General features: G+C 32.3%; 1 protein-coding gene across 3 annotated transcripts; it reads right to left on the bottom strand.

Moving 5' to 3' along the window:
- Nucleotides 1–1,834: 1,834 nt before the first annotated feature.
- LOC114187514 (nuclear export mediator factor NEMF) lies at nucleotides 1,835–11,817 on the bottom strand. Of its 3 annotated transcripts, none has more exons than XM_028075777.1 (13): nucleotides 11,483–11,817; nucleotides 11,199–11,408; nucleotides 10,978–11,102; nucleotides 9,830–10,322; nucleotides 9,522–9,707; nucleotides 8,603–8,896; nucleotides 7,792–7,944; nucleotides 6,633–6,787; nucleotides 5,193–5,298; nucleotides 4,151–5,089; nucleotides 3,739–3,817; nucleotides 2,742–3,104; nucleotides 1,835–2,425 (listed from the first exon to the last, which is right to left on the bottom strand). In XM_028075777.1, the coding sequence occupies exons 1-13, from the start codon at nucleotides 11,585–11,587 to the stop codon at nucleotides 2,232–2,234; spliced, it is 3,402 nt and encodes a 1,133-aa protein (XP_027931578.1). In that variant the 5' UTR covers nucleotides 11,588–11,817; the 3' UTR covers nucleotides 1,835–2,231. The 3 variants fall into 3 exon arrangements, with proteins under 3 accessions (XP_027931578.1, XP_027931579.1, XP_027931580.1); XM_028075778.1 differs by having other exon boundaries at nucleotides 2,742–3,101; XM_028075779.1 differs by lacking the exon at nucleotides 11,483–11,817 and having other exon boundaries at nucleotides 11,209–11,400.
- Between the last annotated feature and the right edge of the window lie 803 nt (nucleotides 11,818–12,620).

The following is a 12,620-nucleotide window of genomic DNA, read 5'->3' as shown; positions in this document are numbered from 1 at the left end:
GTTGCTTCTTATAAGCAACACATTAGAGTTCTTATTTTACTTCAACTGCTATATCACATCATTTTTAAGTAGTTTATAGAAGTTTTGCTTAGTAAGAACTCACACTTTTATAATTTCGTATTTATATTTTACTTTTTTACAGCTTAAAAGTAATTTAATTATTATTATTTTTAATTTTTTATTCTTATTTTTCTTGCTAAATATAATTTCCTGTTTAAATTCTTGTCACGTTTTACTACAATTTTTGGACAACTCTTTTTTGATAAACAACTCGTTAAGGACTCTATCGGAAATACTCTAATATGTTATAGATAATTGACTACTAAATTATCATATCACATTTGAAAGGTTATTGAAATAGTAAGTAAAAATATTATTTATCCTATATTATAAATTATAAACTCATGACCCGAAACCACTCAAGACAAAATTATAATTAAGCTTCTTTTATTTTTGAATATTTACAAATTGTATTTGTAAAAAGTAGAAGCCGACACCGTTTCATCAAAACTATTATACTTTATTATGGTAAACAAATAACAATTTAGATAAATCTTTGAACATATATAAAATTTCTTATTTGATTACTCCTGTTATAGTTAACCATTTAACTATAACATCTTTAATGGTGCAAATATATTAAAATATGTAATAGTGCAAATCTTATGAAATCTTTAACTATTTATATATTAAAAGTGCAAATATATAAATATTTAAGAGGAGGTGGACAGAAATGATTAATGAGCAAGTTTATATTTTCTAAATCATATTAATTATATTTTAATGGAATTGAGTAAACTTTCCAAAAATTGTCACATCTTTTGTAAAGTTTTAAGTTACTTTCATATTTTATAATATTTTTTATATTTATAATTTAATTGTTAGATCTTAGTAAAAATTAAGTTTCTCCACTGTTATAACTAAGTAAATTTGGTCCTTCTGTAAATTTCCTTCAATTTTGCAAATATTTTTTTTATCCAAATATGGAATTTTACAGTACTTTAGTTGCATAAAATAATTTTTCTTATTTTTTGACATATTTAGTAAAAAAATTGATAAAATTTAAAAGATATGAGATTAGAATTTTATCAGGAGAAACTTCTTGTTTGGGTAAAATTTAATTTTTTGGTTAACTTAAGTTGAAAATACTAATTTGAAGTTTTAATATACAATAATTAGAATAATAAAGAGAACTGTCCCACTACAAATCTCATTTCCTAAAAATATTCTGATTTCTTTTTTATCGGCGGAAGGAAAACATATTCTGATAAAATAACTGTTTTATTCTTTTCACCTAAAAAAATTATTCAAATCTGTATTCAACTAAATCACTCTCTAATTTTTTACTAATTGCAATTATTTTCTTTAAAAATAACATGTTTTTTGTTATTTAATTTCAATAAAAAAATAATAATCTAAAACAAATGCATATACACATATTTTTGTAAGTATAACAGAAAATTTAAAGTTGTCAAATTTCCTCAATTTTGAAAACGAGATATTTAATTTACTACATAGACTGCCGATACATCCGGAATGTACATTCCAAGTTATTTTTCATTATTAAATTTTTTAAATGATTAAGTTCAATTTAAAAATAAGAATAAATTTAAACAATTAAAATATTTCAAGTATTCGATAAAAAATAAAAGACTAATTTGATATAGTTAACTAATCAAACTTATTTGAAATTACAATAAAATAAAAAATCATTTGAAAGAAATAAAATTTAACTAATTTTTATACAGATTACAATACAATTAGACTTGCAGATTAATAAAACATACGAATGTTTTTCATTTAAGAATATTTTCTAAAGATCACTCATTTTGAAGATTGTTAAATAAAAACATTCTCGTTCAATGATGAAAACCAGATTTACAATATAGGAGAATACATGGCTAGACAGTAGTGTTGGAACCACTGTTTAAATATATCTTCTCAACAAAATCCAGAGACAGTAGTGGTCTGTGACTGTAAGGCAGAAAACCTAAAAGGATATAAAACCGAAGGGAAGAAAACTTCTGTAGTGTTGGAACTTAGGAAGGATATACAATATACAAATTTCTAAACTCAAGCTAAAGAAAAGAAACAGAAGCAAAACAAAACTTCAGCTGTGTAAATCCTACACGGGGTTGGGGATTTAGGATCCACTTTCCAAGGAATAATAGAGAACATAAATAGAATAAGAGTTACAGAGGTGCAGTTATCTTCAAACTGTCATGTGTTGGCTAACTAGCTTGTTTGCTGCTCTTCTTGCCTTTCTTTTGCTTTTGCTTCAATTGAGCAAGGCCGGCTGCTGATATTTTCACATTACCAATAATTGCAGCAACTAGCTCAGGATCTGTACAGGCCTTCATCAACTCCTTCTCCCGGGTAGTTGCTTCTGACATGTGGCTGAACAAGTTCATTGCAGTTTTTGCAGCTGTACAAACAATGGAAAAATAAAATAATTATGGCAACATCTTGAAACAAATATCGATTACTCAAAAAAACATAGATTACCATAGCCAGGAAAGAAATAATACACATACAACAAATGCAAGTTACAGAACCATATAAAGATACTAGTCGCCAATTATGAAAGAACAAATATTCGAGCTAAAAAGTATTTTTCTAAGACTTACTTCTACAAGGTACTACTAGTCCAAGATACAAGATAGCAAAAACAATATATATATATATATATATATATATATATATATACAGTAAAAATAAATAATAATAATAATAATAATAACCTTTCCCTTTCTTCGCTGGTCCAGGAATTATCTTCACCCGATATTTGTAAGACTGAAGTGCACTGTAAGGAGCACAAACAGGAACAGCATACAGGAGAATGTCATTAGGAAGTGGATTCCCAGTCAAGTAATCCACGTCATTTAATTTTTCTTTTTCTTCTTCTCCTATTTCATGAATATCATCTTCTTCCATTGTCACCCTGTCTGCTTGGGAAGTTTCAATATCAGTCATTTTGGGATTTTCTTCAGCTTCACCAATTGCATTCCTATGCACCACATCATCTGATTTTTCCTTACAATCCCGAGACAAGTGACCTGGCTTCTTACACTTGTAACATATTTTTGGTGCATCAATAGGACCTGCTACAATATCATATTACAATACAACAGAAAATAAAACACATTAAATACTGCGATAACTGCCATATAAACATGTGTCTAATTTACAGCTAAATTTAGATCTCATAATTAGGTAATAGATACAAGGACAATGAATTACAAAAACAAGTACACCAATGGGCAATGAACCAAGCAGGGTCACTATTCAATCCTTTAAAGAGATCCAAAGACTGTACAAGAACCAAACAGTGAAACTTGGTAGAGAATTTCCTGGAAGCTTGACTTGTGACACAGTCGACTTGTTTAGTTCATAAAACAAGTCTATCAAGACGTAAAATGAAAAAAAATGAAAACATTATACAAACTAAATATATTACCATAATTAACTTTATATAAAATACAATATGCATGTTCATGAATCTATTAATGAAATGCTTGGTCCAGCTCAACTCAAAATGGCTCACAAATCTAAATTATTTGAGCCAAACCAATCAGAATGGTTCTATTATCTATTTTAGCCAAACTCAAAACAAACAAATTGATTCCCATAATTACATGCAAAATTTTAAGGCAGTCGAATTGTAATCAAGCTGAGACCAAGCTTGTTGGTTAGCTCAATCGCAGTAGCACTCGTTATGAAACTATCTAGAAGGCTTACCGTTGCCAGATTTTTTCCCTTTGTCTAATGCAGCATTTTCAGACGACGTGTCTTCCTTCTTGATTGATTTTCCAGAAGACTACAAATACCAGAAAAACAGGTTGAGAGTTATAGGTGGACCCAGGGAAATCAGAGGAAATATGCAAGAATTACATGGCAGACAGTAATATGTTCTTGAAAATTTCCATTATGTGATCTCATGTTCTCCTACACTGATTTATTTAAAAGATGTTTTAGGAATTACAGCATTAATTAAATTTAACATCTTTTGGACTCATCTTAGCAGGTATGTGGTATGAAGTCCAGACAAGGTGCCTTCAATTTAGTAAATATAAAACAGGTGGTGCATAAGGCTAAAACATAAATTATTCTGTGGATGGAAATGAAAGGACATGTAAGCTACTGAACTCACAGCCAACAATGCCATTCGGATGTTCCGTTCGTCCTCATCCTGTCCAGCATATTTCTCCTTTATCTTTTTCAGTTTACCCTTCTGCCCACGGCTGATTTTTTGACCACCACCTTTTTTCACATTTTGCTCTTCCTTTGCAGGTAGATTTGCAGAAATATCTTTCAGTTTCGGTTCATCCTTACCATGTTCAACATTTGAATCTGTATCTTCATGTTTCTGTTCTTTTTTAAGCTTTCGTCTCTCAGCTTTTGAAATGTAAGGTTTATCCCTAATTGCTGCTTTGCTTTGTTCCAAATGTTTGTCACCGCCTAAATCAATCTGAGAGTTCTCAGTTCCATAAAGCTTACTTGGTTTAGCAACAGATCCAAGTTCCAGAGCTTGGTCAATAAGTTCCTCAAGTTGAGGGGGGACAGCAACTAAGCCATCTCTGCTAATGTCTGATGATATCTCCCTATTAACCATATTTGATGTACTTGTCTCTTTCACAGGAAAATCCCGTGAAATTTCCTTTTTGGAACTGATAGTAGCTAAACCAGTCTGAGATGAATCTTTGGAAAAGTCTTCTGATAGGGGCTTGTGTGAATCTGCAGATAATTTACCATTCATTTCGGAGTCAATGACAGATTTTATATCATCGTTCTCAGATTCTGAATCAGATTTGTCTTCCAGATTAGCATTTTCAAAATCATCTGTTGCTTCCTCCTCTCCTCTCACTCTTCGTTCATTTAAATGTGATCCTAATGAACTCTCATCCAGGCGAAATAGTAGGCCAAAACCCATGATAAGAGGGTGTGGTGGAAGAAAATTTTTCTTTCCCCGGATCATGAAACTCCCTACTGTGAGATATTCACCTGTAGGAGCTGTTTTACTAACCTGATGAGGATAAACCCACCAGGCACTAGTAACAATTTTTGAATCCCATGCCTGGCTATGGCAGACCTAATTCCAAAATGATGTGGAAGTGGTAAAGTTAACGTTTGGTTTATTTCATAATCAAAAAAGTAAATTTAGATAACAAAGTAAAGGCAGGTCTTAAGCATACTGTGAAACATCCAGCTTGGTTTAGGGTCAGTGGTGGAACTGGTTGAATAGGTTTGTGATTCTTGATAACAGTACTAGAAGCTCCATGCAGATCGGCATGTACATACCTATTATATGAATAAATCAATGAAATTAGAGAATCAGAGATATACTTCAAAACAGAAAAAAGTTTAAAATTTTAAAGTGAATTTTTATTTCTGAAGAACAATGACAGATGTTCCAGGTGCTTTATTTCGAAAATGACATGGTAAAATTAATTTTAATTGAAAATAAAATTTACAAGATTCCAGTCTTCTGAGAAGTCTTAAAACCAAATCACCAAATTGATGAAGAGATATGAGTAGAACAAATTAAATAAGAAAGTGCATCAAAGTCCATAGTTTTTTTCTATCTGAGGGTCGGGGGGGGAATGAGAACCGCAAGACAAGGAATGCTTTTCAAAAGAATACAAGTTGATGATGCAATGAGAAAAGATCAAGTTCAAGATAGATGGGTAGAACCAAATAACTATGAAAGTGCATCGAAGTCCATGACTTTTCAAAAGAATACAAGTTGATGATGCAATGAGAAAAGAAGACGAAGTTGAAGATAGATGGGTAGAACCAAATAACTATGAAAGTGCATCGAAGTACATGGTTTTTTTTTTCTAGCATCGAGGTTTCAAAGATCAACAAAGAAAATGCAAGACAATAAATGATTTTGAAAGAAATACAAGTTGCTAATAGCTTGACGATTAAGAAAGATGATTAAGATGAAGATAATACAAGAGGATTATCTCTTCAACCACAAATTTTTTCGATATAAACCAACCTCAGATGTCAGTTACCAAACAAAGAAAAGCAATGCACTCACGTCACGAGAACAATTTCCAAGAACCTTAATTTGCAATGCCATGGTCCCCACATCCTATGATCCGACACACTACAAACCCATACTTTCAATGCGGATTCAAGTCCCACAATTTACAATTGAATCGTAGCATTAGCTATGTTGGAACTGGGGGAAACCACCATAACCACCTGCTAGGGTTAATATTGAGTCCCATAATACCTAACTCCCCCACCTCACTTCACAGGGTAGCAACAAATTTCCAACTAGGAAATCTCTAATTTCCAATGGTATTCGGTTTTCTGTGATTTTCTTCATTGTTTGCAAATTCACCGTGACCTCAGACCTTTTTGAAATACTCAAATGTTTTGAATCAAGGATATAGCAAATTTTGGTTAAACATATTTTCGTTTTCAAACGACATACAATTTAACATAGTCTTCAAATAATATTGAGACATGTCAACAGTTAAATGTTAGTCATTTAAAAGAAAATAGAATCTGAACCATGCTAATATTATTTTCAATACTACTCAACATTTTTTCATTAACATTTAAGCATTAGCATCAAGGAGGTAGAAATTTAGGAGTGTAATATAACAAGAAATACTCACAGGTCTCCTTTTGACATATACCGCTTCACTATCAGCTCATTTTGCTGTGCATCACGTCCACTGATAACCAAATAGTTCTCACTGGTAATGAACCAATTAAATTTCTCAAACCAGTGGACTTTGCGCATATGTGAAATTGAGGCAACAGTTTTTTCCTGGAAATAAATTTCATAGGAAGCATATAATTAATTTAGTTAAGTACAGATATCAGGAATGAAAAAGAAATCAGACTAGGGTTGCATATGAACGTATTACAGATATAAATTTGGAGAAAAAAGCCTATTGTTAATTTCTATTTTAGAGAGAAGTGATCAGGAATAAAAAGACCGTTGGTAAACTTCTAATTTGGAGAAGATACCAAAGATGACAAAAGATGATCAAAGAAGGAAACGACACCCCCTTGAAAATAACATTCGGCCAAATATCTAAAGAGGCCAAAAAGACTATCATCTCCTATATAAGAAAATTCAGAAGCTTCTTTAAAAAAATAAAACAGTTTCATGAGAGCAGAGAAAGTATCGAAGCAGATTATATAAATTTGCCTAGGGAAGATCCACAAAAATATACAAGATAAAGAAAAACAGGCACAAGTTGACTTATTAATGCATATATATAATATGATCATAATTCATAATGACCCAATAAACTTGAAGTTGGAATGAGACAAACTCTGCAGAAATAATCACGCTGCTTAAGCCTCAAATGCACTGAATTGGGGTTCAGTTCCCAGTCAGATTGATGATCTGATTTTAAAAAAAATGATTAATAAGCACCCAAACACGAAAACCCTACCATAAAAGACGCCTATAGAGGGAGCGGGGTAGAAAAAATCACTTAGACCCCACAATATTAAAGTCACATAGCATTGTTCCTAAGAGCCAACATCACAGCAGCACACACTCTAAGACGCTTCACTCAGCATTTTTGGTCAGTCCCTCTATAGTTAGCCCTTTCTGAGATATGCAACCAACTCTAACAACAATTGTTAACAATCCTGGGAGAACCAAACTACAAAAGCTAGCTGCTTTAGTCAGGGTGCTCAAGGCCTAAAACCCACATCAGAACCCTATACCGTACCATGCAATTGGATCCTTATAGATAAATCTGCACATTAATTTTCAATAAAGACTAAAGATTCACCAATAAAATTTTTAACCACCTGATTAAGCTGTAGGCGAGTCTTTCTTTCTGCAGCTTTAAAAGCCTTTTCATGGGCAGTTACAGTTTTTTCCTGTTTGCTCTCCTGCTTTTTCTTCTGTTCATACCACCTCCGAGCATTGGCATGTGCTGAAAGAGCTAAATCAACTTCAACCTGGAACATCAAGATACAGTAATGTTAAACATTCAGGAGAAAAAACAATAAAAATCAGCATTTAAAAAAAAATGAAGAAAATCAGTGAGGATAGCGATAATTTAAGATAAAAAAGGTTGATGAGAAAGTGAAAATGCCAACTAATGGACATAAGACTAGCCTATAGGAGAAGAATATAAGGTAAACATCAAGGGCATGTTTAAGTGGTCAAATTGTGTTTTTTCGTGACAAAAGGTAAACATCAACATTTGCCGTTTAGTTAAAAATCATGACAATGGCAGACAGTGTAAGAAATGCAAAAACTTATGCACAACAACTTGCATCAGTTCAACAATTTGTAGGTTGAATAAATAATTGAAGACAAACAACTTGTAAATGTTTTAGGTAGCCTAATAGAAGTTCAAGAGAAAAGATTTAAATATATCCCATGCCAATTTTTATAGTAATGGCAGCCTAGGGTACACTTCAGTACACTTAGTTGAAGCATAACTCTCTTATTTTTAAGGTTTAAATGATGGATCAGATAGCTTTGCTATGTTTTCTTTTATTACTTTATTGTTTACTATTCAGCCTTTTTTGAGGAGGATCATTATCCTCCCTTCTCTCTGTACTTTTCTCTGAATGACTTTATTCTTTTGCATGATAAATAAACACAAACCTTATCCACAGGGAGTGTCTTCTCATCATCATCCATCTCATCAAGATTGTTGCTTAACAATAAAGTCATGCAGTTCCTCTCAAGATGGAGCTTGTCGATGAGGCCAGCTACTGGATTTCCAGCTTTCTTTTCTTCCTTCACCATCCGAGCAAGGTCATCCCAGTTCATACCTTTTGCTAGAGCTACTCGAACAGCTAATATAGCAGCATCCACATCTTCCAAGTTATATTCTATCAACTCTGCCATCTTAACGCATTGATCAGCTTCTTTCCTCAAAGCATGTACTCGATTTTCCTACACAGCAAAAATGAGATATATTATGCCGAGTATCAGATGCCCTAAATATTTATTTGAAGTTATAATTGTGTCCAGTGTCACCACTTGCAACCATAAATAATTGTTTTAATTTATAGATGGAACCAGCAGTCAAAAGATATATCTGTTAAAATTCACCCCTCTGATGAATCTGAAGTAAAAAACGAAATTTAGAGCTTATTTGGTTCAGAAAACCATGTTTTGTCTTCATGTCCTATAATGTTATTAATGAAAATTAAACAAGAAAACAGATAACAATTTTGGAAACCAAATTTCAAGTAGCACAGCCCAAATCTCTATATTTTGCAGAATGGAAGCACAAGTACAGACGAAAAATTGAAACCATACACCACGAACACAATATAGTAAATTTTAAAAATTATAGGAAAGCCTATAGCACTCTTTTAAAATACACTTCAAATCCTTCAATAAGAGTTTTGACACACATGCATCGAGGATCTAACTCAAACAAGAACAATGGAAACTAAGAAATGCTGCCTTCATGTGATCCAAAATGAGATATTCGATTAACAAGATTGTTGCCACATGGCTCAGCTGACTTTCAAAGAAATGTGTTGATCAGTTTTGGAAAAACAGTACCAACCTGATCCTGGCGAATCTTATTAAGTTTCTGCGCAGCTGTGTTTTCTTTGGCTTTCTGCTGCTGTTCAGCTCTTTGACTCTCAATTTTGCTGTAGAACTCATCTAAGGCTGCATCAAATGTCTCAAATTTTGTATAATCCCTTGACTTAAACTGGTTGAGTAAGATGGGGCAGAACTCATCATACATCTGTGTCAAAAGATACAAGTATGTTAACAGTAAACTCCACAAAAATCTGAGTAAGAAGCTTTTTACTATTTTGTCCTCTATATTTATAGTGCTACTAAAATTAGAAAGAAATAGAACATAACCTGGCTAACACTTCCAGGCTGAGATATTGAAGAATTGTTCCCCAAATTTTTGTTCTGCATCACAATGTATCCTTCAGGGACTACTTCACCTGAAATAACATCCTGCATCCAATCTTCAAACTTCACAACAGCTTGGACCAAAGCCTGAATAGTAGCATTATCCCACGTCTTATCTTTGGGAACTTTTGTACTAGGGATTAGGCCAGCATCTAATATTATATGTTCAGAAAGTGCAGGTCCATAACCAAGTGCCTCACCAAGGACAATTTTCAGCGTTGACAGCTTCCCACCTTTTTGGGTTCCCTGCTTCTCTTTTGCTACACTAGAAACATTATTTCCATTTCCATTGACCTTAACATTCTCATCGTTATCATCTTCCTTGGAAGATACCAGAGATGCCCACAACTTTTCAATAGTAGTTCGCTCAAAAACTCTACAACTTTCAACAGGATAACGATGACGTGACATAATAGCAAGCCCTTTATCATCATCCCTGTTAATGACAAATTGCAACCATTCTGTCAATCACATATATTTTAAAAATGCCAGTTATAGGTAAATTAAATAAGCAACAAGCCATGCCCCAAAGAACATAAATAAATGAATTCTGAAAGTGAAGTAAAACAATGTTAATTAATCGGTAAGATTAAAGTGCAAGGTCTGGCGGCATAACACGCCAAGCCAATTAGCTCGACTAGGCATGACATAAAACATTCAAATCTAAAAATGCAATGCAATACATAATAAACATTCAACGGAACACTCTCATGATCCTACAAGAACTACACTTAATTTCACTCTCAACAGAAGATCCTATGATTGTGAGCTAGCGAAAACAAACGCTACCTGGATGCAAACAGTCGATCCTTAAAATTTTATAGCACAGTAGTCTTATGGTCTGTTCAGGTAAACTTGTCTAGAAACACTTTAAAAAAGAAAAGAAAAGAAAAATGAAAAATGTTTCCCCAATCTTGTGGTGAAGTCAATATGAAAGAACTTCTACAAATGTATAAATTAAAAGAGAAACTTATGTCATTCTTGTTTTTACTTTTATTTTCTTCTTATATAAATAAAGATGAAGAATCTACTCTAAAGGACTCCTAGACAAGAAATGGGAAGTAGAGGACAGAATAGAAATTAACAAGAACCTGTGAGACCGCAGCAGAGTCATGACGGTAAAATTAGAATCTGTGAGGAGGATGTTTCCCTGAGCATACAGTTCCAATATAACATAGTTCGCATTCTCCCCAAGTCCAAATTGGAAGAGAATAATCTGCCACAGTTTTCAAAAAAAGTTATATATTTTTTTTTGGTTTGCATAATAAACAAAAGGTGGTGGATGATATATGGAAGGAGGGTTACACTATACCCGATCGTACCCAAGTTGGCGCACATCCTCGAGCCTCCTCGTACGAATATGCTTCCTCAATTTGAGAGTGAAACCAGAAGGCGTGTTGCTCTTGTCACGCATGTAGATAGTAGAGTGCAATCTAACGCCACTCTCCATGAGAAGTAGAACCTTTTCGCTCTCCCCAGATTCCGAAACTCCACTGCTGTTCATCAGCTTAAAAACGTAGGTCTGCAGAGAGGGAAAATCGAATCAAACCGAATTGAGGAAAGTGGAAGAACAAAAAACGAGAAGAAAGGTGCTACCTTGGGAGAAAGATCGTAGACGTTGGAGCACCGCATTCCAATGAAGCGCCGGAGGCATTTGACCTCGGCGGCTACATCGGCGGTGTTCATTCGCACCTTCACCATCTTGTGTTAGGGTTAGGTTAATAGTTTGCTTTGATAAATTACTGCGATGAAGAAGAAGAAGAAGAAGAAGAAAAGAATATAAATTTATATTGTGTTTGGATTGAATTGATTAGAATGGTTTTGGAAGGAGAAGGAAGAGCATGAATGTGTATATTCTGTTCTGTATTTGGTTGCAGGGAGCGGAAGAGAGACAAGAGGAGGCTTTTAGTCTTACTCTTTGTTGGATTATTTTTCTCTGTTTTAAAGTACTTTTAATTGTATACATTTACGTACTCTATGTCTATATATCATTTATCAATATCATTTATCTATATCATTTATCAATATCATTTATCTATATCATTTCTCAATATCATTTATCAATATCATTTATCAATATCATTTATATAAGTGAAAATATATATTATGCCTTTATTATTTATGTTGATTTAATAAAAAGGTATTGCATAGTTTTGATAGTTAATTGTGTTCAAAAAATATACAAAAAACTTAAAAATAAAATAAATTTAATTAATAAAAAATAAAATTATTTAAAAGTTATGTACACTAAAAGAACTGTAACAAAAATAAGTTTCCTTAAATTTTCTATTGATGTACACATTTTTTTTTACTTTTATCCTTCAAATAACAATTTTTTAATTAAATTAATTACGTGACTGTATTCTAAATTTAATTCTTTTTTATTTCACTATTTTTAAAACAATTCTATTTTCGAAACTTAAATACATATTTACACTAAAAACTATAAAAAATAAAAAATAGTAACATTTACTTTAATAATCATAATAATAATAATAATTTGATTATTTCTTGTTATCATAAAAAATTAACATTGTAACACATGTTTTCACTAGTATCTAAAACTAATATCTAAATGTATATTCCCTTATCTCATTATAAGAACAAAATTATTAAATTGTAAAATTATTTTTTATAATTAACTTATAATTTTTTATTATATACATGACTTTTTTTTATTATGAATGAATAACTCATTGAATTAAAAAAATTACTGAACAGGATAAAATTAAAC

Source organism: Vigna unguiculata, chromosome 6 (genome assembly GCF_004118075.2).
Source record: "Vigna unguiculata cultivar IT97K-499-35 chromosome 6, ASM411807v1, whole genome shotgun sequence".
Taxonomy (NCBI): Eukaryota; Viridiplantae; Streptophyta; class Magnoliopsida; order Fabales; family Fabaceae; genus Vigna; species Vigna unguiculata.
This window is presented reverse-complemented; position numbering and strand designations above follow the sequence as displayed.